Source organism: Staurois parvus, unplaced genomic scaffold, assembly GCF_062004578.1.
Source record: "Staurois parvus isolate SC_StPar_1 unplaced genomic scaffold, SC_StPar_1.0 ptg002841l, whole genome shotgun sequence".
In the NCBI taxonomy this organism is placed as follows: Eukaryota; Metazoa; Chordata; class Amphibia; order Anura; family Ranidae; genus Staurois; species Staurois parvus.
In genome coordinates this window covers 62404-89689 of record NW_028320637.1, presented here as the reverse complement: position 1 = coordinate 89689, position 27286 = coordinate 62404, and the positions used below count along the sequence as shown (strand labels likewise).

Sequence of the window (27286 nt, the reverse complement as noted above, 5' to 3'; positions counted from 1 at the left end):
TTTGGGAGGAGGACAGGAGGGATGTCCTCTGCATTGCTAAAACCTGTGCTCTATAGTTATTCCACCAATAAGAGAGCAGGTGGGGAATCCTGCTGACAGAACATAGCCCTCGCCTGATAGGATGCTCTTGCCGTCTCTTGTAAATTCAATGGCGTTGCAGGTCATGTTGGGTATGGTGATCCGCAGCAGTTCCTTGTTGCTGGCTGTGTGCCAAACACGGATGTCACTTTTGGCACATGTGGCGAACAGCTCTGAAGTACCACTGGAGAGAAAAAACCCGGGAAGGTAATAAAAGTGCAACAACGTTCATAATAAAATGACATAATGTGACTTGAACTAGTTTAGATGTTAGGTTAGTGTGGGGGAGGGGTTTAGAGTGCGACTAAAGGCAAAAGAAAAAAGAACAATCTGTTACATAGCACTAACACAGCAGTCCGATGACATCACTCTATTCAAAAAACTTTATTCCACAATGCCAAAATGACAGTCTCTGCCTGTGGACCGCCCACTCTAACATGTTTCACCCAAAGCAGGCTGCAATTAAGAATGTTTTGGGTGAAATGCGTCAGTCTGGGAGCCTGGGAGGTCCCAGGAGATCCTGCCATGAAGGACTTGTTCAAGCACTTCCTTTGTCCCTGCCTCCCAATTGTGCTTCTGCGTTGTCACCCTGTTACATGGGCTCCCAATGGAGACCACAAGTGACTATTTCAACACACATTACACAGGCATGGTCCACTGTTGTCACCATCAGGAAACCCACCCTGAGAAATGCCATGTAGACAGGAAGTGGCTGAAGAAGATTTGCAGGGCCAGGATGAAAAAATGGCAAAAACAAGTTTTGAATTTAAAAATGGGAAATGTTCAGGATACGTCTGCTTCAGGATAATCACTGAATATCGTATATGTATTTCATATTTTGATCAAGCATACATACAAGGGGAAGACGATGTCGTTGATGGCTTCGCTGTGACAAGTAGCTATAAGCTCTTCTTTAAATTCCGGAAAGTTGAAACGGTAGATCTGCGCCTCAGAGGTGCCCACGAAGAACTGGTGACCCTGACCACGGAGGGTGATGGAGGTGACAGCCCCCTGCAGCTGGACACTCCTGGGGGACGGAGAAGCACAGCCATACAACATCATTAGTTATTATTATTATTATACAGGATTTATATATTATTATTATTATTATTATACTGGATTTATATTATTATTATTATACAGGATTTATATATTATTATTATTATACAGGATTTATATATTATTATTATTATACTGGATTTATATTATTATTATTATACAGGATTTATATTATTATTATTATTATACTGGATTTATATATTATTATTATTATACTGGATTTATATTATTATTATTATACAGGATTTATATATTATTATTATTATACAGGATTTATATTATTATTATTATACAGGATTTATATATTATTATTATTATACTGGATTTATATTATTATTATTATACAGGATTTATATTATTATTATTATTATACTGGATTTATATATTATTATTATTATACTGGATTTATATTATTATTATTATACAGGATTTATATATTATTATTATTATACTGGATTTATATTATTATTATTATACAGGATTTATATTATTATTATTATTATACTGGATTTATATATTATTATTATTATACAGGATTTATATATTATTATTATTATACAGGATTTATATTATTATTATTATACAGGATTTATATATTATTATTATTATACAGGATTTATATATTATTATTATTATTATACAGGATTTATATTATTATTATTATTATACAGGATTTATATTATTATTATTATACAGGATTTATATATTATTATTATTATACAGGATTTATATTATTATTATTATACAGGATTTATATATTATTATTATTATACAGGATTTATATTATTATTATTATACAGGATTTATATATTATTATTATTATACAGGATTTATATTATTATTATTATACAGGATTTATATATTATTATTATACTGGATTTATATTATTATTATTATACAGGATTTATATTATTATTATTATTATACTGGATTTATATATTATTATTATTATACTGGATTTATATTATTATTATTATACAGGATTTATATATTATTATTATTATTATTATACAGGATTTATATTATTATTATTATACAGGATTTATATATTATTATTATTATACAGGATTTATATTATTATTATTATTATACAGGATTTATATTATTATTATTATACAGGATTTATATATTATTATTATTATACAGGATTTATATTATTATTATTATACAGGATTTATATATTATTATTATTATACAGGATTTATATTATTATTATTATACAGGATTTATATATTATTATTATTATACAGGATTTATGGCGCCAACAGTTTGCTCAGCGCTTTACAATATAATGGGAGACAATACAGCAACAATACAGTTCAATACAAGAGGGATAGGAGGGCCTGATCCTGGGAGCTTACAATCTAGGAGGGAGGGTCTGATCCTGGGAGTTTACAATCTAGGAGGGAGGGCCCTGATCCTGGGAGCTTACAATCTAGTTGCGTTTTTTATTTTTTTATGAATTGGACAGAACACAATTTTTATAGATGCAGCTCTTTTTCTAGAGCAGCCTGGGTACCCCAGAATCAGCCTGGTACCCCAGAACTCTGGGCACTCTATTACTTCTATACCAACTTCAGCTGAGCCTTTTAATGGCAATACTCCTTATATTATATATATAAAAATTATATTTACACTTAGGGAAAATAAACGTGAAAGAATATGAGTGATGCAACCAGAAAATTTTGAATACTTAATTCTAAAAAATTCCCTCTTAACTCGGTGCACTTCTCTAGCTATTAAACAATGGCTCAACAGTAATTATAACCGTCAAAAAATATAAAAGCGAGCGCATATATATAAGAAGTAAATATTCCAAGTAGCTGCTAGCACTATAGGGCATAGGCAACAATCCCAAAAGACGTTTTCAAAATATATAAAAGTGCAGCGCTGTGATATATATGAATAAATAAAATATATTTAGATCATAAAGTAATTAGTGCACAATGTATAAAGTGCTAATTAGTGCAATATGTGCATAAAGTGAATAAATCAATAAATGTCCATAATAATCATTCCGATTTCAGCTATAAAAGTAAAAAGGATAATTCAGCAGAAGTATTTCTTCAATTAAGACACGATATATCCTTGTGACCAAAGTGCAACAGTGCATATATCTTTAACCACTTCAAGTCCGGACACTTTCACCCCTTTCCAGTCCGGACACTTTCACCCCCCTTCCAGTCCGGACACTTTCACCCCCTTCCAGTCCGGACACTTTCACCCCCTTCCAGTCCGGACACTTTCCCCCCCTTCCAGTCCGGACACTTTCACCCTCCATCCAGTCCGGACACTTTCACCCCCTTCCAGTCCAGACACTTTTACCCCCGTCCAGTCCAGACACTTCCCCCCCTTCCAGTGCGGACACTTTCACCCCCTTCCAGTCCAGACACTTTCCCCCCCTTCCAGTCCGGACACTTTCACCCCTTCCAGTCCGGACACTTTCACCCCTTCCAGTCCGGACACTTTCCCCCCCTTCCAGTCCGGACACTTTCACCCCCTTCCTGTCCAGACACTTTCCCCCCCTTCCTGTCCAGACACTTTCACCCCCTTCCAGTCCGGACACTTTCACCCTCCATCCAGTCCGGACACTTTCACCCCCTTCCAGTCCAGACACTTTTACCCCCGTCCAGTCCAGACACTTCCCCCCCTTCCAGTGCGGACACTTTCACCCCCTTCCAGTCCGGACACTTTCCCCCCTTCCAGTCCAGACACTTTCCCCCCCTTCCAGTCCGGACACTTTCACCCCTTCCAGTCCGGACACTTTCACCCCTTCCAGTCCGGACACTTTCCCCCCCTTCCAGTCCGGACACTTTCACCCCCTTCCTGTCCAGACACTTTCCCCCCCTTCCTGTCCAGACACTTTCACCCCCTTCCAGTCCAGACACTTTCACCCCCTTCCAGTCCAGACACTTTCACCCCCTTCCAGTCCAGACACTTTCACCCCCTTCCAGTCCGGACACTTTCACCCCCTTCCTGTCCCGGCCAATTTTCAGCTTTCAGCGCTATCACGCTTTGAATGACAATTGCGCGGTCATGCAACACTGTACCCATATGAATTTTTTAGCATTTGTTTGAGACAGATAAAACTTTATTTTTGTGGTATTTATTCACCACTGGGATTTTTTTTTTTTTTTTGTTATATAAATGAAAAAGTCCAAACATTTTAAAAAAAGGTGTTTTTCTTATAAAATTTTGCAAATAAATATTATTTCATCATAAATCTTGGCCAAAATTTATTCAGTTATATTTTTAGTAAAAAAAAAATAACCCAAATTAGTTTAGAACCAAAAATTATATTTTTTTTAAATTTCTTTTTTACATTTTTATTTTATTTTTTATATTATTATTTTTTTGTTTTTTTTAACATACTGTCACCCTAGCATGCTTCATCACCCCCCCCCCCCCCCACATACTTGTGGGGGGTGATGAAGATTTTTTTTTTTACACTGATTGCTTTTACACCCATAAAGGCTATAAAAGCAATCATTTCTCTTTCTCTCTGTGTGCATTCTTGCACCCATTGAGAAGTACTGAGTGAGCTGTGATTGGTCACAGCTTGTCACATGGTACAAGACTGTTGTGAATAGCCTTGTACTATGTGACCTCTGTGATCATTCACAGATTTCACATGTAGTAAGCAATGATGTCAGAAAGTGACATCTTGCTTACTACTATTCATGTGATCACTGATTGGCCAATCAGTGATCACATGATTGGGATCTCACACAGAGGTCCCGTACAACGATCGGTGTTCCACTGTGTCCGGAGGACACAGCGGGCACTGGATCGCGGTGCTGCGTGCTCCCAGGGAGCACGCACAAGCAGGGGTGGGGAGGCCATTTATAAATCCCTGCACTGCCACCATCCGGCCATTTATATACAACGGCTGGACGGGAGGTGATTAAAGGTAATCCAGCACTTCTGATGGATTCACCAGAACTTTGATATATACAAGCATTGGTTACAATCTGTCACATCTGGATGCAGGAGTAGAGGTACGGTTTAAAGGTTATTCATCCAGCATCCTCACAGTACCGGTGGTGCGTGTCTCCTTGATCTGGGGAAAATTGCTCAACCACAGGAGCCAAAGGGACTAATATAGTGTAGTATTTATTTGTTTAAAAGTTGGTATACATATATCAAAGCAATCCACGTGGAAAAGAATAATAACAAGGTACCAAAATACCTGCCGCTCCTTGCCCAGGAGACAACGGCGTGATGTCAGCAATGAAGGCTCCACCCAACGCGTTTCGTGAGACAGCACGTCCTCAGGGGTACGCCCAGTAATTATAACCAGTAGCACAACAATCAAGTGCCTTATTCATATAACAAAGTCCAGAAAAAGTGCCTTGTTAGATAGTTATAGTCCAATAAAACGATTCCAAAGATAAGGTGCGCAGTCTGAACAAATTCAAAGCAGTTTATGGATGATACTCTGCACACGAGTGATTATTCGTGATTCCTCTGCCATATAAAAGCTATTCAGCTTCTTACCAAATATATTGATCTCAATATGAAGAGATCAATACACACTTTTTATATGAAGAAGGCACGTGATTGTTGCACTGTTGGTAATAAATACTGTTGATTTATTGTTTAACCGCATGCCGCCCAGCCACTGTACATATACGGCGGCAGGGCGGCACTCACAGGCAAAACCACGTTTTAAAACGTGTGTTTTGTAAACAAATAGGGGGCCCCCATTGCCATTAGTACCGTGTCAGTTTTTTTTTTTTGCACTGATCACTGTATTAGTGTTTTTGGGGATGTCAGTGACCCCAAGTCAGTACCCCCCAATGTCAGAATGTCCGCCGCAGTCCCGCCATAAGTCGCTGATCGCCATTATTAGCATAAAAAAAACCCTAAAAATCCCAGTATCTTTCCCGCCGTTTGTAAACGCTATAACTTTCACGTAAACCAATTAATTTACACGTATTGGTTTTTTTTTAGCAAAGACATGTCAAGGAATGCATTTTGGCAGAAATTTATGACTAAATTTGATTTTTGCATTTTTTTTTTACTGGACATGTTTTATAGCAAAAAGTCCAAAATATTTTTTTTTTTTCCTCAAAATTGTCAGCCTTTTTTTTTTATAGCACAAAAAATAAAAACCGCACAGGCGATCAAATACCACCGAAAGAAAGCTCAATTTGTGGGGAAAAAAAGGATGTAAATTTCATTTATGTACCGTATTGCATGACCGCGCAATTGTCCGTTAAACTAGCGCAGTAAACTGTATAGCAGAAAAATGGTGTAAATTGCAGTATCTATACCAGCAATGGGCAAACTACGGCCCGCGGGCCGTATACGGCCCGGCGGACCTTTTAATCCGGCCCGCGGAGCTAGGCTCCTCTCACAGTCCGCCCTGAAGACCGGTGTAGCATGAAAATCTGTCTCCTATGAGGATCTGTCCCCCTCGACGTATCTGCGCATGTGCCGGAGATCGCCGATCGGCTGCTAATGCCTGAAACTGGCACATGCGCAGATACATCGAGGGGGACAGATCCTCATAGGAGACAGATTTTCATGCTACACCGGAATGGGAACACGGCGAGAGGAACGCGCGGAGCAAAGGTAAGTGAATTGACACAGGGGGGACTTGGGGACTTAATATGGGGGATGAATTAATATGGGGAATGAATTACTATATGGGGGATGAATTACTATATGGGGGATGAATTACTATGGGGGATGAATTACTATATGGGGGATGAATTACTATATGGGGGATGAATTACTATGGGGGATGAATTACTATGGGGGATGAATTACTATATGGGGGATGAATTACTATAGGGGGGATGAATTACTATAGGGGGGATGAATTACTATGGGGGATGAATTACTATGGGGGATGAATTACTATATGGGGGATGAATTACTATATGGGGGATGAATTACTATGGGGGATGAATTACTATGGGGGATGAATTACTATATGGGGGATGAATTACTATATGGGGGATGAATTACTATAGGGGGGATGAATTACTATGGGGGATGAATTACTATATGGGGGGATGAATTACTATATGGGGGATGAATTACTATATGGGTGATGAATTACTATATGGGGGATGAATTACTATGGGGGATGAATTACTATGGGGGATGAATTACTATATGGGGGATGAATTACTATATGGGGGATGAATTACTATAGGGGGGATGAATTACTATGGGGGATGAATTACTATATGGGGGGATGAATTACTATATGGGGGATGAATTACTATATGGGTGATGAATTACTATATGGGGGATTAATTACTATGCTTACTATGGGGGAATATTACTATACTTACTATGGATGACACATACACATCATTCATCTACTCTTGGTCCGGCCCCCGGGTCCAATATATGAACCCATTGTGGCCCTCAAGTCAAAAAGTTTGCCCACCCCTGATCTATACCATAGTTTGTAGACGCTATAACTTCCACACAAAGCAATCAATATACACTTATTGGGATTTTGTTTACCAAAAACATGGAGCAGAATACATTTTGGCCTAAATTTATAACCAACTTTGAGTTTACTATATATTTTTTATAGCTGAAAATTAAAAATATTGTTTTTCTTCAAAATTTTTGGCCTTTTTTTGTTTATAGCGTGAAAAATAAAAAGCGCACAGGTGATCAAATTACACCGAAAGAAAGCTCTATTTGTGTGAAAAAAAGGACGTAAATTTTGTTTGGGTGCAGCATTGCATGACCGCGCAATTATCAGTTGAATTAGTGCAGCGCCGAGTAGCAAAAAGAGGCGTGGTCATTAAGGGGGGTAAATCCTCTGGAGCTCAAGTGGTTAATAGGTTGAGAAACGCACCGAATTAAGAGGATATAAACCTCATTTGTGGTATATAAGCTACACAGGAGACCCAGCGTTTGACACTCACTTAGCTGCCTTATAGGTCGGTTCTTTGCAGAGTGACAGTTTTCCATCTCCAGAGCCAATCAGAAACTCTCCCGTTTTCAGCAAGTTCAGAGCAGTCACTCCCTGAAGAGAAATAAAATAATAAGTATGATGGTATACAATGAAGCCGGGGAATGCCTTAAAGGGCTACTGAACCCACAAGAGTAACATCAGTCTGTATATGCATGCTTGTTATACTTACTGTGGAAGGGGTTAATCCTCAAGCTGCCCTTGCTCAGTTTGGTGTGTATTGCTAGAGAGTTTTTTTTTTCCTTGGGAGAGTGCAGGTGATCAGCACAGGGCTAATCAGCACTGTCCAGACAGAGTGTCAGGGGTTATGTAGCCTCATAGGTCAATCAGGGGAGAATGAAAACTCCTCCAAGCTTTAACCAGTGCTCTGCTAGATACTGATAGAAGACACAAAACTGCTCCAATTGCTGTTAAAAAAAGTTTTTTTGTTAGTTTATATTTACTAAAATAATTGCATTTCCACATTCTGTGTTCTGAAAGAGAACACATATAGTGAAAGCAAGGTCCTGGGTTTAGTAACACTTTAAAATGAGCTTGAAGTAAAAAAGTGAAGATTCCCTGTCTTATAGGGAACATCTAGAAATCTTAAAGGATAAGTTCACTTTAAAAATAATAAATGAATGTATATTTTTTTGCAAGTAAAACAATATGCATTTACTTTTTTTTTTCAGAAGCCTGGAAAGCATTGTATTAGCGATCAGCAGATCGAAGGTGCCATGCAGGACTCCTGCAGACTGTCAGTCTGAGCTGTCAGCCCATACATCGTACATCATACATCGTATGGGCAGGCAGTTTTACACTGACAGGAAGAATGAATGAACTACCACTGTGCTCAGCCTGCTTTAGTAAGAAGGTTAAACCCCTGATCCAGTGTATTTACAAAATGTTTAATGAAATGATACATCTGTAGCAGACGGTCATTGTAAGCTTAGATATTTGGTACTACATTGTTGTGTGTAGGTGACAGGTCCTCTTCAGTCTACATAAGTACAAGTGACAGGTCCTCTTCAGTCTATATAAGTACAAGTGACAGGTCCTCTTCAGTCTACATAAGTACAAGTGACAGGTCCTCTTCAGTCTACATAAGTACAAGTGACAGGTCCTCTTCAGTCTATATAAGTACAAGTGACAGGTCCTCTTCAGTCTACATAAGTACAAGTGACAGGTCCTCTTCAGTCTACATAAGTACAAGTGACAGTTCCTCTTCAGTCTACATAAGTACAAGTAACAGGTCCTCTTCAGTCTACATAAGTACAAGTGACAGGTCCTCTTCAGTCTACATAAGTACAAGTGACAGGTTCTCTTCAGTCTATGTAAGTACAAGTGACAGATCCTAATCAGTCTGTACAAGTACAAGTGACAGTTCCTCTTCAGTCTATATAAGTACAAGTGACAGGTCCTCTTCAGTCTATATAAGTACAAGTGACAGGTCCTCTTCAGTCTATATAAGTACAAGTGACAGGTTCTCTTCAGTCTATGTAAGTACAAGTGACAGGTTCTCTTCAGTCTATGTAAGTACAAGTGACAGGTTCTCTTCAGTCTATATAAGTACAAGTGACGGGTCCTCTTCAGTCTATACAAGTACAAGTGACAGGTCCTCTTCAGTCTGTACAAGTACAAGTGACAGGTCCTCTTCAGTCTGTACAAGTACAAGTGACAGGTCCTCTTCAGTCTATATAAGTACAAGTGACAGGTCCTCTTCAGTCTGTACAAGTACAAGTGACAGGTCCTCTTCAGTCTATATAAGTACAAGTGACAGGTTCTCTTACCAGGCTGAATCTGCCCTTCTGGGGTCCACAGCTGTTCAGCAGTTTGGTCTTTGTGTTCATCTTGAGGATATCTCCTGTGGTGGTGCCGCAGTAGAAGCAGCTGTCATCTTCTGCCACCTGAAAGGAGGACACTGCTCAAATAACTATCGAACGACAATGTACACCAGGTGACCACCCCTGGACCTGGATAACCCTCCAGGACCTATAGAGATGTATACATTGTCCTCTGCGATAGTTGTTATTAAAGTTCATTTGAAGCCATAAAATGCTATGCATACACATAGAGGTTGTACTAACAAGCCGTATTTTTATAATATTTCCTGCACTTTCCTGCTATGGTGTCTAAATATGGCTGTGCAGCCTAACGAGCACCAGAATAGACCCAGTTCACACAGTAATCAGCACTCAGTAAATAAACCTGGTCGGACACGCCCCCACTCTGTAGTACAAGTCTGTGTATGGACACGTGTGCTGAGGGGGTGTGGCTGCTATTCAGCTCTGCCACCACAGAGCATTGGAGTGGGAAAGCAGAAAGTAACTTATTTTGGGGCATTTCTTAGCAAAAATGAGTCACAAATCATACCCTGCAGGGGTACAAAATGATTCATAAATCGTTACATCCTGGGGTCCACATGTGGTCTTTAGACACTTACTGTGCAACCCTTGGGACCCCTGCAATAAACAGGGCTAAGAGGTTACCTGCATAGATTGATCATACAGAAGTTGTTCTGTCTCTCCAATCTAAGCATTGATAGTGTGATCTCTGTAACTTACAGTTGTGATGAGATAGCCATAACTTCAACCTCAGTTGGATACCACAGTCAGTGACTCAATGAGAAAGACATCTTGTAGATCTTGTGAAGTTTATTCCATAAACTGAGGGAATCTTACAACAATGAAATGCCATAGGTCAAAAGATCATACTGTTTTTGCTCCATGCCATGAGGCTTGCTGCAATGCATTACTGGGAAGGGGGTGGGGCTATCTATACAGCATTAACTAAACCAAAGGAAAGGGAGGAGCAGAGACAAAATGTAGAAAACATTTAAAGGCATATGACCGTCAATATGACAGTCATGTGAAACATGACAGAAGTTATCAGAGTCCACTTCCTGATCTATGTAACCTTCAGGTGCCCAATCTGCAGCCTGGGGGCTCCATGTTCCCTTTGGCCCTTTGGGACCCCTGCAGACAGTAGTCTGTGTTTTGGTGCTTGCTGAAGTCAGTGAACGAAAAATAGCTTCTAGGTACTTTTTTTCTGATCTGTCTATTAATTTTCTATGATTTTCTTTTCACCCAGATCTATTATAATGGATTTTTCAAGGAGAAATGCAAATGTGGCAGAAGTAAAATTTAAGGATGGGAGGATTATATTCACTGCATGCACGGGGCCGGCGCTGTAAATCTCCCAGGTGCAATGCATCCTGGGGAAACTTGCTTCGTATTGCGAAAAAAATTTGCAAATGCATTGAAATCCAATTAATCTGTTCCGGAGGTCAGAAAAAAGTTAAAAAAGTAAAAAAAAAGTCCTATCTGTTCAAAACTCTTTATAAATTTTCCACCAGGTATAGAGGGAAGTGTAGGAAAATGGATTAAAAAGGAAGATATTCAATTGAGAGATATTATGGACGGACAGAAATTGAAAACACTGAAGGATTTAAAGAAAGGTGGAGGGGAACTTTTTATTAAGATTGATGAGTGGAAATATCACCAATTAAAACACTTTGTAGAAGGGCTTCCGAAACCTATGAGAGGAAAAAAGGAGTGGAATTTGTTTGAGAGGTTGTTGGAATCACGGGGAGATGGGAAACGGGGTACGGCAAAAATCTATAAGATTCTCACTGAGTTAGTCATGGAAGTAAAACCAATCTATATAGATAAATGGGAAAAAGACTTGAGGATAGAGATAGATGAAGATAAACAGAGGAAAATATATAGACTTACACATGAAAATGTCAGTATGAGAGAGGTGGAGGTAAATTATAAATGTTTGGTAAGATGGCACATTACACCGAGTGTTGAACATAAAATAGATGTAGAAAAAACACAGGAGTGTTGGCGGGGGTGTGGAGGGATTGGTACGTGGTTTCATATGTGGTGGGAGTGTCCAAAGATCCAAAGGTACTGGGAGACAATAGTCAACTTAATAAGGAAAATCTCAGGGATAAAGATAGGACTAGATCCAGAAGCGTGCCTGTTACATAGTACGGATTTGCCAGTGAATAAATATAAAGACTTGGGTATATGGTACTATGTGAATGCAGCAAAGGGTTTGATACCTAAATTCTGGCATAGTCCAGAGGTGCCTAGAGAAAAGGACTGGGTAGAGAGAGTAAATCAGATTAGTAGGATGGAGAAATTGTATTATATCCAAGAAGACAAGATGGAGATTTACAATGGGAGATGGAGGCAATGGGAAGATTTTATACATCAAACGAGTATACGTGAAGCAATGGGAAGTGATAACTGAAATTTCTTTTTGTCTCTTTAGGAAAGAATGTAAAAGAGGAAAGCAGAGTGGGAGGGTGGCGGGATGTGGTAGGGAATAGGGGTGGAGGGAAGGGAAATAAAAAGGGGGAAATAGAAGGGATAAGAATTGTATATGATATATGAGATTGTTGGAGAAATGTTTTGTCACATCCTTTTTTCCTTCTTCCCTTTTTATATGTATTTATAAATATGAAAAATCAATAAATATTTGAATTAAAAAAAAAAAAAAAACTCTTTATAAAGTGCACTTTAAAGGCACGGGGCCGGTGCTATAAACCTCCCAGGTGCAATGCATTCTGGGGAAACTTGCTTCGTATTGTGAAAAAAAATGAGTAAACTGAGGCATTATTTTCAATGGATTTTCATTCGTAAGCTGAGATTTACATTAACCGAGGCACTACGCCTGTACCTTAATCAGACAAGGCTGGGCGCTGGGCGTATAATAAAGACAGAAAGACAGGATTCAATATGTGACTCACAGCCAGGCAGGTGACCACTCTCTTCAGTTGACCCATCTGACACTCAGTAGGACGCATTTTCCTGTTGGGCAGGTCCACCTCCCAGACACGCAGTGTGCCGCTGTGGGGAGACACAACATTGGGGTCAGTAAGAATATTAGAGACAACATTACAAGCTTTTTCATTACCATAGTATATCTTACTACACAACATTGGACAGTCATAGATACTGTACAGTTAACAAATCCTTTGTGTCCCTCACAAACTCTTCCATTGAAGTCTCAGACTTTTCTATCCCATCCAAAACTTGATATTAGAGTTGTAGGTGACGTTCAGGAGGCTGAGTCGCTCCCTTTCCTTTTAAGTATCAGAGACTATGGCCACAAAATCTTCCTGCCTTAATTCCCGAGTCTGCCTGTTCTTACCTGAGAGGTGTTACTGTTCCCCTATTGCAATTTTCAAACTATAAAACAAGTTAAAATTCCAGCAGAACTGAAGAATACAACTGTGATGGATTTGGTAAAATGTCTATTTCGTTTTCTATTGAATATATATATATATATATACGCTATTTCTATAAGTTTTATAAATATTTACTTTTATACTTTAATACATATGTTGTGTGAATATTTTCTGCCTGCTGGGCTTTGTGGCACTATAAGAAATCCTTGCTTAAGAAATGTCTGCTCACACACACAGACCCCCTCCCACCGTGTGATTTGGAAGACAAAAGGATGTTTTCCTATAAGATAAGACTTGGAAGAAGATCACACCTATACCATGACGGAGATTGTTTTCGTGTGAAAATGACCAATCAAAGACTAATATACTGCTTATGCTGTTGTCACATGACTCTCGCATCATTTTGCATATATAAGCTCACTTTCTCATTATAATAAACTAGAAGTGTTCATAGACTGAACTTGTGTGTCAGCGTGAGTCTCTTCCAGTGTGCGCACATTCCAAAGCTAGCATCATAAATTAGGACAGGAACAGATAAGCACTGGACGATTCAGTCCTTGACTAAATCACAACCAACTTTAATTTATCATCTCTGCAGAAGGTGAGCAGACAATAAATACAGAGATAGTACTACTGGAGTCCACAAAGTGTTAGGTGGTTAAAATTTTTAGGATCCATCAAAAGCAAACACTACAGTATATGGTCAAAGGACACCAGACCATTTCACCTACTGTATACTTGAGCTTGTTGGGCATTCCATTCCAAAACCATGTGCATTACCACCTCCCGTCCGGCCCATGTAGATAAACGGTAGCAGTGCACGAGCGGGTTGCCGTTCATAAATGGCGCCCGCATTTTCAGGTTGTGCGCGCTCCGTGGGAGCACGCGGCACCATGATCTGGTGCCAGCTGTGTCCGGAGCAGAACACCGATCGCTGTACGGGACCTCTGTGTGAGGTCCCGATCATGTCATCATTGATTGGTCAATCAGTGATCACATGAATAGTAGTAAGCAAGATGTCACTTCTGACATCATTGCTTACTACGTGTGAAATCTGTGAATGATCACAGAGGTCACATGGTACAGGGCTATTCACAACAGCCTTGTACCATGTGACAAGCTGTGACCAATCACAGCTCTCACAGTATTTCTCAATGGCTGCAAGAATGCAGTCAGAGAGAAGAAGAAATTATTGCTTTTACAGCCTTTATGGGTGTAAAAACAATCAGTGTAAAAAAAAAAAAAATCTTAATCACCCCCCCACACTGTACTGCTAGGGTGACAGTATGTAAAAATAAATAAATAAATAAATAATAATATAAAAAAATAAAATAAAAATTAAAAAAAATATTTTAATTCTAATTTTTGGTTATAAACTAATTTGGATTATTTTTTTTTTACTTAAAAGATAACTGAATACATTTTGGCCAAGATTTATAAAGAAAGATTATTTGCTAAATAAAGAAAACACTTTTTTTCTAAATTTTTGGACCTTTTCATTTATATAGCAAAAAAAATACAAATCCCAGTGGTGAATAAATACCACCAAAATATAGTTTTATCTGTCTCAATAAAATGCAAAAAATTCATATGGGTACAGTGTTGCATGACCGCGCAATTGTCATTCAAAGTGTGATAGCACTGAAAGCTGAAAATTGGCCTGGACAGGAAGGGGGTAAAAGTGTCCGGACTTGAAGTGGTTAAAATGAAGTTGGAACCCGCAGTCACCACTCTTCTTGGAAGGCTTTTCACAAGATTTTGGAGGGTGTCTGTGGGACTTTGTGCCCATTTGTGAGGTCAAGTACTGATGTTGGGTGAGAAAACCTGGCTCATAGTTGACATTCCAATTCATCCCAAAGGTGTTCAGTAGGGCTGAGGTCAGGTACTGATGTCGGATGAGAAGACCTGGCTAACTACTGAAGTTCCAATTGTTCCCAAAGTTGTTCAATAAAGTTAAGGTCAGGTACTAATGTTGGATGAGAGGACCTGGATCACCACTGGCATTCCAATTCTTCTCAAAGGTGTTCAGTAGGGTTGAGGTCAGGCCTGTGTGTAGTCCACTCAAGTTCCTACACACCAAACTGGCCAAACCATGTGTTTATGGAGCTGGCTTTCTACAATGAGAGATAGTCATGCTGGAACAAAGCATGGTCTTCCCCAAACTTTTGTCATGGGGTTGGAAAAGCACAATTGTCTAAAATGTCTTTGTATGCTGTAGCATTAACAGTACCCTTCACTGGGAACATCTGAAATCATTTGGAGGACTATCCACATACTGTTAGCCATGTAGTAGGCGTAATGGTCAGGTAGCCAAACACTTTTGTATCAAAGCCTGGCCCTTTAAAAGAGTTATTCTGTTTAATCTCAGGTAAGAGTTGTCAGAGTCAGGACAAAGCAGGGGCGGACTGACCAATTGGAAACTCGGGCACTGCCCGAGGGCCCGGGGTCAGTAGGGGGCCCCATGAGATACCCCTGGTACCTTTTTTTTTTTTTCATAGGTTTTTTTGAGTTTGGGTAAGGACACAGGGGCCCCATGATCCCTATTGCCCAGGGGCCCCATGAGTTGTCAGTCCGCCCCTGGGACAAAGCATCACCATGACAATAGATTTTGATGCAAGGTAGACAGCTTACTTTCCACTAGTTATGAAGATATCATCGCTGCTGTTGGAGAAGGTCACAGCCACGGCATGTCCGGCACTGAGTGACGACGCTGGGCTCCCGCAGATAGGCTCTCTGGTTAACACATTCCATAGGATGACGCTGAAAGAACAAATCTGATGGTGGACATTGGAGAAATTAGGAAACCTGCTGCCCCTAAATTAGATGTAGTATCGGTGAAGTGTATATCTTCTAGGAAGGCTTCTCTATGATAATGAAGGACGTGAAAACAGAAGATGAAGCTGTGGCAACCGCGAAAATGAACAGCCTTGAAACTTTGCTATCTGCTGAGTGTTATGCAGGCCATAGACAGGTCGAAAATCGGCCATTTAAAAAAAAAAAAAAAAACGAAAAATTGGTCATTCGATCGGCCGATGTTACCACCAACGGTAAAAAAATCGGCCGATTTTCGTCCCGTCTATGGCTGGCATTTAACCCCATAATTACTTCTGTCCCTTGCAGAGACAGGGGAGAACACAGGGGAGAGAAGAAGAAGAAGAAGGAGGAGAAGGAGAAGAAGAAGGAGAAGGAGAAGAAGAAGAAGAAGAAGAAGAAGAATAAGAAGAATAATAATAAGAAGAAGAATTCCAGTCCGCTATTATATTTTATATGAAAAGTCTTGTGGTTGCAACAATGTATCCATTTGTATCCTTTTCTGATACAGATGTTTTTATTCGGATACAAATGGATACATTGTTGCAACCACAAGACTTTTCATATAAAATATAATAGCGGACTGGAATTCTTCTTCTTATTATTATTCTTCTTATTCTTGTTCTTCTTTTTCTTCTTATTTTTCTTCTTATTTTTCTTCCTCTTCTTGCAGGTCACGGCTCATGCGCAGATTTTTTATCGGTAAAACGATCGGCCAATTTGCCCATCATTGTCAAAATCGGCCGCAAATTTTCCAACATGCCCGATAAAAAAAATGTGCAAAAAGCCCGAAAAACAGCCGACCAATTAACCCGCTAACAGTGAGAAAAATCGGCCGATTTTCGACCCGTCTATGGCCGGCATTACTCAGTACTGCAGTTGCAAATCTCTGCAGTGCACACCTGCCCTAATTAGGAAAGCTTAATTAGACTTCTGGACATTTGGTCTGTATCTAATTAACAGGTTTGTCTGCTCCTGCTCTGGAATAAGCACTGTGTGACTTTTCCTTTGACTGTCCATGACTTGAATTATCCCTGCAAATTGAACTGCATTTCTTCTCTTGTCTGAGCTCCTCTTGATCCTTGGCTTGCTATTGTCAGTCTGTGAACCATTTGTCTGTCTGGAAGCTGGATTCTGTTCTGGTTCAGATTCTCTGTGCCTGCTCTAAACAGTCAGCCTGCTAACTGCTGATACCTGCTGCTAATGTCTGTTATATGATCTGCCCCCCTCCTGTTCTCGCCCCTTAAAGAACCCACTGTTGGTTTTTCATGATTTTTCTTTTAAATACTTTTTAATACCTTTCCTCAGGAAAGTTATGTAATGCTACAAGGTACTCATCGCCTCTTCTCCAGGCTGGGCATTCCATAATGCAGAGAATGTGAGTGCCATTCACTACATCATTACACTGTAACTGGGTGCCTTGGTGACACCTCCTCAGGGGATGTGTCCATAATGTTCTGCACACACAGTATGTCCTCACTGCAGCTGATAAACTCACGTTTAGGAGCTTTTCTGCGTTTTTTTCAGCAGCCCCTGAACTCACCCTAATGTTTTCCTCTGTTTCCATGTACACATCGTCCTTTACAGTCATTTACAGGCAGTTGAGTTTACAGTTGTTTTTTTGAACGCACCAAACTTGCGTTCAGCAGTCGATTTTATCAGCGTTTCAAATGCAAAACGCTTGTAAACGTGTCTAAACTCGGCTAAACGCGGCAAATCACATTTATAAGCATTTGCGTTTGAAATTTTTTTTCAACTCTTCCAGTTCCCGATGCTGTCCAGAGCCTTTTTTCATCATGAAAAATGCATGCAAAGCGTTTTCACGGTGCTCAAATGGACAAAACACTGAACACAGGATGTTCCTACCAAGCTTGTCACACATTGTAATGACCAATTCACACATCAGACCTCTCCCACCCTTGGAAACAAAAGATATATTAATGATCATTCACACCTCAGACCTCTCCCACCCTTGGAAACAAAAGATATATTAATGATCATTCACACCTTAGACCTCTCCCACCCTTGGAAACAAAAGATATATTAATGATGATTCACACCTCAGACCTCTCCCACCCTTGGAAACAAAAGATATATTAACCCCTTTGCGCCGGCCGCACGCAGATGTGCGGCCTCCCGGCGTCTGGGCCTAGACGCCGAGCGGCCGCACATTTGCGTCCATGGAACTAAATACATATGTGCTGAGAGCGCGCGCCCTGCGCGCTCCCCGCACACATGTGTAGTACTCACGGAAAGGTCCCGCTCCGCTCTTTCGAACGGGACCTTTCCCGATCATGTGACCGCCGTGACGCGTCATCACGGCGGTCACATGATTCCTAAACCACACCCCAGCGCCCCGCCTCCCGACGTCAGAATCTCTTAAAGGGCTGGGAGGCGTCGGCGGGAAGGGGTTAATGATCATTCACACCTCAGACCTCTCCCACCCTTGGAAACAAAAGATATATTAATGATCATTCACACCTTAGACCTCTCCCACCCTTGGAAACAAAAGATATATTAATGATGATTCACACCTCAGACCTCTCCCACCCTTGGAAACAAAAGATATGTTAATGACCATTCACACCTCAACTTCCTTATGAAGACCCCCTGCCAGGTGGCCTTAATGACTCCCTCCAGCAGACACCTTCCCACCCTTGGAAACAAAAGAAATGTTAGTGAGCAACTCACACCTAAGCTAATGTCAACACATACTGCTGCCTCTGCTTCTACTCTCTGTATTTCTCTGAAACAGTCTGAAATAGTTAATTTAACACTTTTCAGTGTATTCTGGGCATTTGGGAGGTTCTCCTGTGCTTACTTTTAAAAAAAGCTTCTAAACGCAAACACACATAAACGTGTTATACAAACGCGGCTAAACAGATATTTTTTAACCTACATTTTCCAGCAGTCAGTTTCCATCGATTAGAAGTGTCCCGTGTACATGGGGCCTAAGAGTCAGCTTGGCAGCGCACCCCCTAGCTGTTTCTGTCTGGGCACTTTGTCAGCAAGGATTCCAACTGCACTATCTGACATACAGTAGATAGCCAGGAGAACAGATTTATGCTTGAAATAAAAGTCTGGAAAATATGGCACAGCAAGGACATGAGCGCATGAAGTCACATCAAAATGACTTTCAGGTAAACTGTTCAAAAACGACCTACAATGTGAACATACAGCGAGGTTCCCCCTCTAATTCTGTAGACAAGAAAGAAGTGGGACATTCTATGACAAACAATGGCATCCTTAGGTGACTTTACTGATTCTAAGGACATTGCCAGGCTATGCCGTACTCTATCTCTGCCATACCTGCCATCATCCTGCCCTCCCAGTGACACCAGGTATTGATCGTTTGGTGAGAATTCCAGGGCCTCCACCTTCACCTTGTGCAGGGTCAGTTTTCCGCATGACTCTTTCTTAGCATAATCCCACAACAAAATGTCCGCCTAGAGAGTCAGAGAAAAAAAAAATGACTTACAGTATTTTTAAGGCCACATGCACACTGCGTGTTTAGCCCGATGCTCGGGGGTGCGGCTCGAAGGTACAGGCGCATTGTCAAGCCTCGCTGCTGGCAGTCTACCCTGGCCTGCCTTCCTCTGGATCAACTGTGGGTGTAGGGTTTTTTTTTTTCTATGGTTGAACTGGATGGACTTTTGTTTTTTTTCAGCCAGACTAACTAGTGTATGTAAAGTGTATGAGAAGCTGATAGCTGCCGGACGGGGCACTGAGTGGTATGTATGTGTAGTGCAGTATGCACCCAGAATGCAGACTGTGCACTGAGCATTCATCCATGGTCACATACTGCACCAATCAGTGTACCGTCCAGCCGCAGCAGCTCTCAGATTCTCATAGAGTTTGGCAGGGCCGCTGATAAGGGGGTAGCACCAGCCCTCTTGTATGAGGTCTGGGTCCCAGGGGGGGCTCGGGCAGCTTTATGGTGCAGACAGTTCCCCTTTTTTGCAGCATAGCTAGCTTTTCCTCCTCTCTCTCCTGCCAACTGTTAGCCACAGGAGGATAGGTTTCAGGGAATGGCCACCCTCCACCACTCCGATCACCCTTTCTCCTGTCCAGTATCCTTTGTTATCTGCAGCTTTAATCCCCTTGTGTGATTGGAGTGACTTTGGGTGGGGGGCCCATGGATTACAGCTCACTTTGGAGGGGTGGGGAGACCCCTGTCTCAGCTCCCCATAACCCTCTTATGTGTAAGTCACCCTGTGCCTGTTAGGGGTGCAGGGTGAAATGTCCTGATATTGTGTAGACATGTCTAGGTGGGGTGGAGGTTGTTCATTGTTTACTGCCATGTGGTGCATCCCATTGTCCTATTGTGTGTCTTGCTTGGGAGCAAACTATTGTGGGATGTATGTGTTTGTGTATTGGCTTGGTGGGGGGGTGTCTGCTGATGTGTCTCTGGTTGCTAGATTTGGTTTTCTCCGCCCTGTGTCCATATGCAGGGGGGGGGGGGGGTTGTTCCCTTGAATGTTTATATCTTGTGTCTGTGTTAAAATAAAGCAGTCTATTTCCTGGTTTCCTTCAAGTCTGGTTGACTAGTCTTGTATGGCCAGCGGTGGGGTCCGTGGACAGTGTTTTGACACGGAAGCGGGAGTCTAATGGAAATACCCTAGTGCAGGCGGGGTCCGGTTCCGTTACACCTCGTATCCCCCCTCTCCCCCGTGTTTACTATGCTTTAGTTTGTGAATGAACAGGGAGCCTCTGTATAGAGTGCTTCCTGTTCATTCATTCATTCATTGGGCATTTGTGTCCTTCACCACTTTCTCTCCCTCAAACCTGAGACATCAGGGGGTTTATTTACTAAAGCTGGAGAGTCCAAAATCAGACTCCCTTCTGCATAGAAACCAATCAGCTTCCAGGTTTCATTGCCAAAGCTTCATTGAACAAGCTGAGGTTAGAAGCTGATTGGTTTCTATGCAGAAGGGAGTCTGATTTTGGACTCTCCAGCTTTAGTAAATAAACCCCCAGGGGTCTGATTAGACCTCTTTAGATTTCATCAAATCCCACCAGAGCTATAAAAAATACAAACAATTGCAAAACAAATTATTTAAACAAAAAATAATAAAAGGCTTGTTCATACAGGTACTCTAGGCATGTGAATGAGTGGTTTGTCCATGTGGCTGGAGCCATGTTTGGGGTCATACACCTGCACCCACCCAGGCATTTGGGGGAGGGGCCTGTCATGTAGGCTGGAGCATGGGGGCCCCATGATTTCTAACAAAAGCAATGGCTTGCAGTGTACCTTCCAGCCTCACCTATACACCAGAGGGTCAAACACTGGGGCTAGAAGCTAGTTGTGAATGTACAGGATTCTGAAGAACATAGTAAATATGAGAGGGTTTTAGACGGATTGTGGGAAGCTGACCTTGAATCCCATGTAGGTGACTTGCCCCGATGCCAGGTACCGTCCGTTTTTGGAGACGGCCACGCAGGAGACGTTGTTGGTGTGGCCGTGGAGAAAGTGCTGCTTGTGTTTGCTGAGACTCTCAATCACGACGGTGCATCCTAAGGGGTAGACGAGGTGCTCCCTGTCCGGGTGAGAGATCAGCCCAGAGGGCACGTGGCCTGGAACGGTAAGGTAAGATCGCAACATGGAGGCCACCTTCCATCACCAGCTACAACAGATCCAACAACCAACCACACTTTCACAGACTGATGGTGGCTCTTCCTAATTTTTTTTTCTTTTTTTTAAACATTACAGCATGTGCGCAGTGAAGAGACCCTGTCATTGCCGTACTCCCTGAGCTAGGAATTGCTGGATTATTCTCTTATCCCTCCTGCATACTTGTCCATTATCACTGTGATTGAACCAAAATTAGTGTGCAACCAGGAGGTGGAAGATGGCAGCTGCTTCGAGAGGCTGGTAGTCATCAAGATGGTTCAAACCTTGTTACAGCAGAAATCTGGGAACTGCCACCGCTGTGGTCTTTGACCACTCACCAGCCATGTCAACCACCTGACCTGCCGCACATTGTCTTTCAACTTCTTAGTAGGCAGCACGTGAGGTCAATGCAATCAATGTCAGACATCAGTGACCTTGGACCTCAACACTTCTCATGACAGAAGTATGGGAACTGCCACTGTGGAAGGTCAAGGGTCAACTAAAGTCTGAAAACTGCTGGTCTGTTAACTATCTGAAATCCCGTATGCTGCCTCCCAGCTACTTAGTAGGCAGTGCTTGAGGTCCGACACTTGTCAAGGCAAACAATGTCAGACATCAGGCGGCCTTGGACCTCAACGCTAGTCAAGGCGGAAGTATGGGAACTGCCACTGTGGAAGGTCAAGGGTCAACTAAAGTCTGAAAACTGCTGGTCTGTCAACTATCTGAAATCCCGTATGCTGCCTTCCAGCTACTTAGTAGGCAGTGCTTGAGGTCCGACACTTGTCATGGGAAACAATGTCAGACATCAGTGACCTTGGACCTCAACACTTCTCATGACAGAAGTATGGGAACTGCCACTGTGGAAGGTCAAGGGTCAACTAAAGTCTGAAGACTGCTGGTCTGTCAACTATCTGAAATCCCGTATGCTGCCTCCCAGCTACTTAGTAGGCAGTGCTTGAGGTCCGACACTTATCAAGGCAAACAATGTCAGACATCAGTGACCTTGGACCTCAACACTTCTCATGACAGAAGTATGGGAACTGTCACTGTGGAAGGTCAAGGGTCAACTAAAGTCTGAAAACTGCTGGTCTGTTAACTATCTGAAATCCCGTATGCTGCCTCCCAGCTACTTAGTAGGCAGTGCTTGAGGTCCGACACTTGTCAAGGCAAACAATGTCAGACATCAGTGACCTTGGACCTCAACGCTAGTCAAGGCAGAAGTATGGGAACTGCCACTGTGGAAGGTCAAGGGTCAACTAAAGTCTGAAAACTGCTGGTCTGTCAACAATCTGAAATCCCGTATGCTGCCTTCCAGCTACTTAGTAGGCAGTGCTTGAGGTCCGACACTTGTCATGGGAAACAATGTCAGACATCAGTGACCTTGGACCTCAACACTTCTCATGACAGAAGTATGGGAACTGCCACTGTGGAAGGTCAAGGGTCAACTAAAGTCTGAAGACTGCTGGTCTGTCAACTATCTGAAATCCCGTATGCTGCCTCCCAGCTACTTAGTAGGCAGTGCTTGAGGTCCGACACTTGTCAAGGCAAACAATGTCAGACATCAGGTGACCTTGGACCTAAACGCTAGTCAAGGCAGAAGTATGGGAACTGCCACTGTGGAAGGTCAAGGGTCAACTAAAGTCTGAAAACTGCTGGTCTGTCAACTACAGTGAAGGAAATGAGTATTTGCTCCCTGGCTGATGTTGAATGTTCGCCCCTCACACAGAAATGATCGGTCTAACAATGGAATGTTCGGTGTATTATAACACTGAGAGACAGAATACAACAACAAATTCAGCAGAAATGCGTCTAACAAATGATGACGGATCTGCATGTTCATGAGGGAAAGAAGGATTGGATCCCCTTCACAAAACATGACTTAGTACTTGGTGGCAAATCCCTTGTTGGCAATCACAGAGGTCAGACGTTTCCTTGAGTTGGCCCCCAGGTTCGCACACATCTCAGGAGGGATGTATATATTAGTATATATTAATATATAGATAGATCATATAAAATAAAAGTGACAACGTTACAAAGATCAGAAGACAGGCGGAGTCATCCTAGCGGGGCCCCTGCTGGGTTTGGGGCCCCTTCGCCTCTACCACAGAACATCACTCCCCCCTCTCACCATTGAAGCCGATGACGGAGTCCAGCTCCAGCTGCATGTCTCCCTCCTGGCCCTCGGACGCCATGTGTGGTGTTGCTCGGGCTCTGTCTGCAGCTTCCTCCCGTCTCCTAGTAACCGGCTCTTCCCTGTGTTTACCCGTTGCTGTGGGAACCGTGCTCTGCGCAGGCGTGCTGATACGTCCAACGAGGAGGCGTCTCCCTTTCCAAGTTCTCGCGTGCGGCATCCGCGGGTTTTCTGCGTAGCACGCATGCGTCACGAATAATGAGCTTTCCTGACGGGTTGCTGATTGGGGATATAGGCAGTCCTCGCAGTAAGGGAGGGGTACAGAATGTGGGGGTACACAGTGGGGTGTGATGGGGGTACAGAATGTGGGGGTACACAGTGGGGTGTGATGGGGGTACAGAATGTGGGGGTACACAGTGGGGTGTGATGGGGGTACAGAATGTGGGGGTACACAGTGGGGTGTGATGGGGTACAGAATGTGGGGGTACACAGTGGGGTGTGATGGGGGTACAGAATGTGGGGGTACACAGTGGGGTGTGATGGGGGTACAGAATGTGGGGGTACACAGTGGGGTGTGATGGGGTACAGAATGTGGGGGTACACAGTGGGGTGTGATGGGGGTACACAATGGGGTGTGATGGGAGTACAGAATGTGGGGGTACACAGTGGGGTGTGATGGGGGTACAGAATGTGGGGGTACACAGTGGGGTGTGATGGGGTACAGAATGTGGGGGTACACAGTGTGGTGTGATGGGGGTACAGAATGTGGGGGTACACAATGGGGTGTGATGGGAGTACAGAATGTGGGGGTACACAGTGGGGTGTGATGGGGGTACAGAATGTGGGGTACACAGTGTGGTGTGATGGGGGTACAGAATGTGGGGGTACACAGTGGGGTGTGATGGGGTACAGAAAGTGGGGGTACACAGTGGGGTGTGATGGGGGTACAGAATGTGGGGGTACACAGTGGGGTGTGATGGGTGTACAGAATGTGGGGGGTACACAGTGGGGTGTGATGGGGTACAGAATGTGGGGGTACACAGTGGGGTGTGATGGGGGTACAGAATGTGGGGTGTGATGGGGTACAGAATGTGGGGGTACACAGTGGGGAGTGATGGGGGTACAGAATGTGGGGGTACACAGTGGGGTGTGATGGGGTACAGAATGTGGGGGTACACAGTGGGGTGTGATGGGGGTACAGAATGTGGGGGTACACAGTGGGGTGTGATGGGTGTACAGAATGTGGGGTACACAGTGTGGTGTGATGGGGATACAGAATGTGGGGGGTACACAGTGGGGTGTGATGGGGTAACAGAATGTGGGGGTGCACAGCAAAATATAATGGGTGAGCACATTGGGGTGTAATGGGGGTGTGAAATGTCGGGGTGCAGAGTGAGATATAATAGGGTCTGCACAGTAGGTTTAATGGGGGGTACACTGAGATATAATGGGGGAACAGAATGTGGGGGTGCACTGTGGAGTGTAATGGGACAAAATGTGTGGGTGCACAGTGAGGTGTAATGGAGGTAAAGAATGTGGGGGTGCACAGTGAGGTGTAATGGGGGTAAAGAATGTGGGGGGTGCACAGTGAGGTGTAATGGGGGTAAAGAATGTGGGGGGTGCACAGTGAGGTGTAATGGGGGTAAAGAATGTGGGGGTGCACAGTGAGGTGTAATGAAGGTAAAGAATGTGGGGGGTGCACAGTGAGATATAATGTAGGTTGCTTAGTAGGTATAAGGGGGGTATAGAATGTGGGGGCTCACAGTGGGGTGTAATGGGTGTACAGAATGTGGCGTGCACAGTGAGGTGTAGTGGGGTGCACAGTAGGTGTAATGGGGTATAGAATGTGGGGGTGCACAGTGAGGTGTAGTGGGGGGTGCACAGTTAGATGTAATGGGGGGTGCACAGAGAGGTGTAATGGGGAGACAATGTGGAGGTGCACACTGAGATAAAATAAGGTGCATAGCAAGATATAATGGGGGTTGTATAGCAGGTATAATGGGGGTATAGAACGTTGGGGTTCACAGTGAGGTATATTAGAGCTCCACAGTGGAGTGTAATGGGGGTACATAATGTGGAGGTGCACTGTGAGGTGTAATGGGGGTACAGAATGTGGAGGTGCACTGTGAAGTGTAATGGGGGTACAGAATGTGGAGGTGCACTGTGAAGTGTAATGGGGGTACAGAATGTGGAGGTGCACTGTGAGGTGTAATGGGGTGCACAGTAGGTGTACTGGGGATATAGAATGTGGAGATACATATTGAGGTATAATAAGGGTAAACAATGTGGAGAGTGCACAGTGAAGTGTAATGGGGGTACAGAATGTGGAGGTGCACAGTGAAGTGTAATGGGGGTACGGAATGTGGAGGTGCGCAGCAAGATAAAATGGGGGTTGCATAGAAGGTATAATGGGGGTATATAATGTTGGAGTTCACAGTGAGGAATATTAGGGGTTCACAGTGAGGTGTAATGGGGGTAAGGAATGTGGAGGTGCACAGCGAGATATAATGGAGGTTGAATAGTAGGTATAAAGGGGGGTATAGAATGTGGGGGTTCACAGTGAGGTATATTAGGGGTCCACAGTGGGGTGTAAGGGGGGTACAGAAAGTGGTGTGTACAATGAGGTTTAATGGGGTGCACAGCAAGATATAATGGGGGTGCACATCAGGTGTACTGGGGGTATAGAATGTGGGGGTGCACAGTGGGGTGTAATGGGTTTATAGAATGTGGGGGTGCACAGCAAGATATAATGTGGTGCACAGGTATAACAAGTTTGCACAGTATGGTATAATGGGTTCATAGAATGTGGGGGTGCACAGGGAGATATAATGGGGGTGCACAGGTATAATAGGTTTGCACGGTATGGTGTAATGGGTTCATAGAATGTGGGGGTGCACAGGGGGATATAATGGGGGTGCACAGGTATAATAGGTTTGCACGGTATGGTGTAATGGGTTCATAGAATGTGGGGGTGCACAGGGAGATATAATGGGGATGCACAGTAGGTGTAATGGGTTCATAGAATGTGGGGGTGCACAGGGAGATATAATGGGGATACACAGTGTGGTGTCATGGGTTTATAGGATGTGCGGGTACACAGTAGATGTAATGGGGGTATAGAATGTGGGTGCACAGTGAGCTTTAATAGGAGTACTTAGTGGAGTGTAATCGGTTTATAAAATGTGGGGGGGCACAGTGAGATATAACGGGGGTGCACAGTAAGTGTAATGGGGTATAGAATGTGGGGGTGCACAGTGAAGTATAATAGGGATGCACAGTAGGTGTAATGGGTTCATAGAATGTGGGGGTGCACAGTGAGATATAACGGGGGTGCACAGTAGGTGTAATGGGGTATAGAATGTGGGGGTGCACAGTGAAGTATAATAGGGATACACAGTGAGGTGTGATGGGTTCATAGAATGTGGGGGTGCACAGTGAGATATAACGGGTGCACAGTAGGTGTAATGGGGT

General features: G+C 42.9%; 1 protein-coding gene across 1 annotated transcript in view; it reads right to left on the bottom strand.

Moving 5' to 3' along the window:
- The window catches only part of CFAP52 (cilia and flagella associated protein 52), a 34990-nt gene extending 11050 nt beyond the window's left edge, over positions 1–23940 (bottom strand). The window contains exons 1-9 of the mRNA XM_089666779.1: positions 23813–23940; positions 21448–21647; positions 19383–19519; positions 15894–16022; positions 12822–12921; positions 9853–9969; positions 8037–8137; positions 935–1105; positions 114–262 (exon numbers count right to left, since the gene is read on the bottom strand). Coding sequence (XP_089522905.1) covers positions 114–262; positions 935–1105; positions 8037–8137; positions 9853–9969; positions 12822–12921; positions 15894–16022; positions 19383–19519; positions 21448–21647; positions 23813–23876 — 1168 coding nt within the window. The 5' untranslated portion in view covers positions 23877–23940. The remainder of the gene's footprint in view (positions 1–113; positions 263–934; positions 1106–8036; positions 8138–9852; positions 9970–12821; positions 12922–15893; positions 16023–19382; positions 19520–21447; positions 21648–23812) is intronic.
- Between the last annotated feature and the right edge of the window lie 3346 nt (positions 23941–27286).